The sequence below is a fragment of the Geospiza fortis genome, unplaced genomic scaffold, assembly GCF_000277835.1.
Source record: "Geospiza fortis unplaced genomic scaffold, GeoFor_1.0 scaffold1089, whole genome shotgun sequence".
Lineage (NCBI taxonomy): Eukaryota > Metazoa > Chordata > Aves > Passeriformes > Thraupidae > Geospiza > Geospiza fortis.
Genome location: NW_005054717.1, coordinates 101,293 through 101,809, shown reverse-complemented (window position 1 = coordinate 101,809; position 517 = coordinate 101,293). Strand labels below are relative to the sequence as shown.

Here is a 517-nt window from a genome sequence, read left to right as displayed (position 1 = left end):
AAAGGGGGAGAGAACCCCAAAATTTGGGAAGAAAACCTCAAAATCTGGGGGGGATGGACCTCAAAATTTGGGGGTTTGGATCCCAAAATTTGGGGGAAAGACCCCAAAATTTGGGGGGTTGGACATCAATATTTGGGGTGTTTGGACCCTAAAATTTGGTGGGGAAGATCCCAAAATTTGGGGGGATTGGACTCTAAAATTTGGGGGGTTGGACCCCAAAATTTGGGGGAAAGATCCCAAAATTTGGCGGTTTGGATCCCAAAATTTGGGCGTTTGGACCTCAAAATTTGGGGGAAAAGATCCCAAAATTTGGGGGGGTTGGATCGCAAAATTTGGGGGGCTTGGACCCTAAAATTTTTGGGGTTGGACCCTAAAATTTGGGGAGTTGGACCCCAAAATTTGGAGGGGTTGGACCTCAATATTTGGGGGGTTTGGACCCTAAAATTTTGGGGGAAAGACCCCAAAATTTGTGGGGGATGGATCCCAAAATCTGGGGGGAAAAGGGGGGAATAAAGGG

The 517-nt window shown here is 47.2% G+C and overlaps 1 protein-coding gene across 1 annotated transcript in view; it reads right to left on the bottom strand.

The window, feature by feature from the left end:
- Positions 1 to 415: 415 nt before the first annotated feature.
- LOC102033701 (adaptor related protein complex 1 subunit sigma 1) overlaps positions 416 to 517 on the bottom strand; it is a 5,100-nt gene continuing 4,998 nt past the window's right edge. Inside the window, exon 4 of the mRNA XM_005430949.1 lies at positions 416 to 490. Within this exon, the coding sequence (XP_005431006.1) occupies positions 416 to 490 (75 nt within the window). The remainder of the gene's footprint in view (positions 491 to 517) is intronic.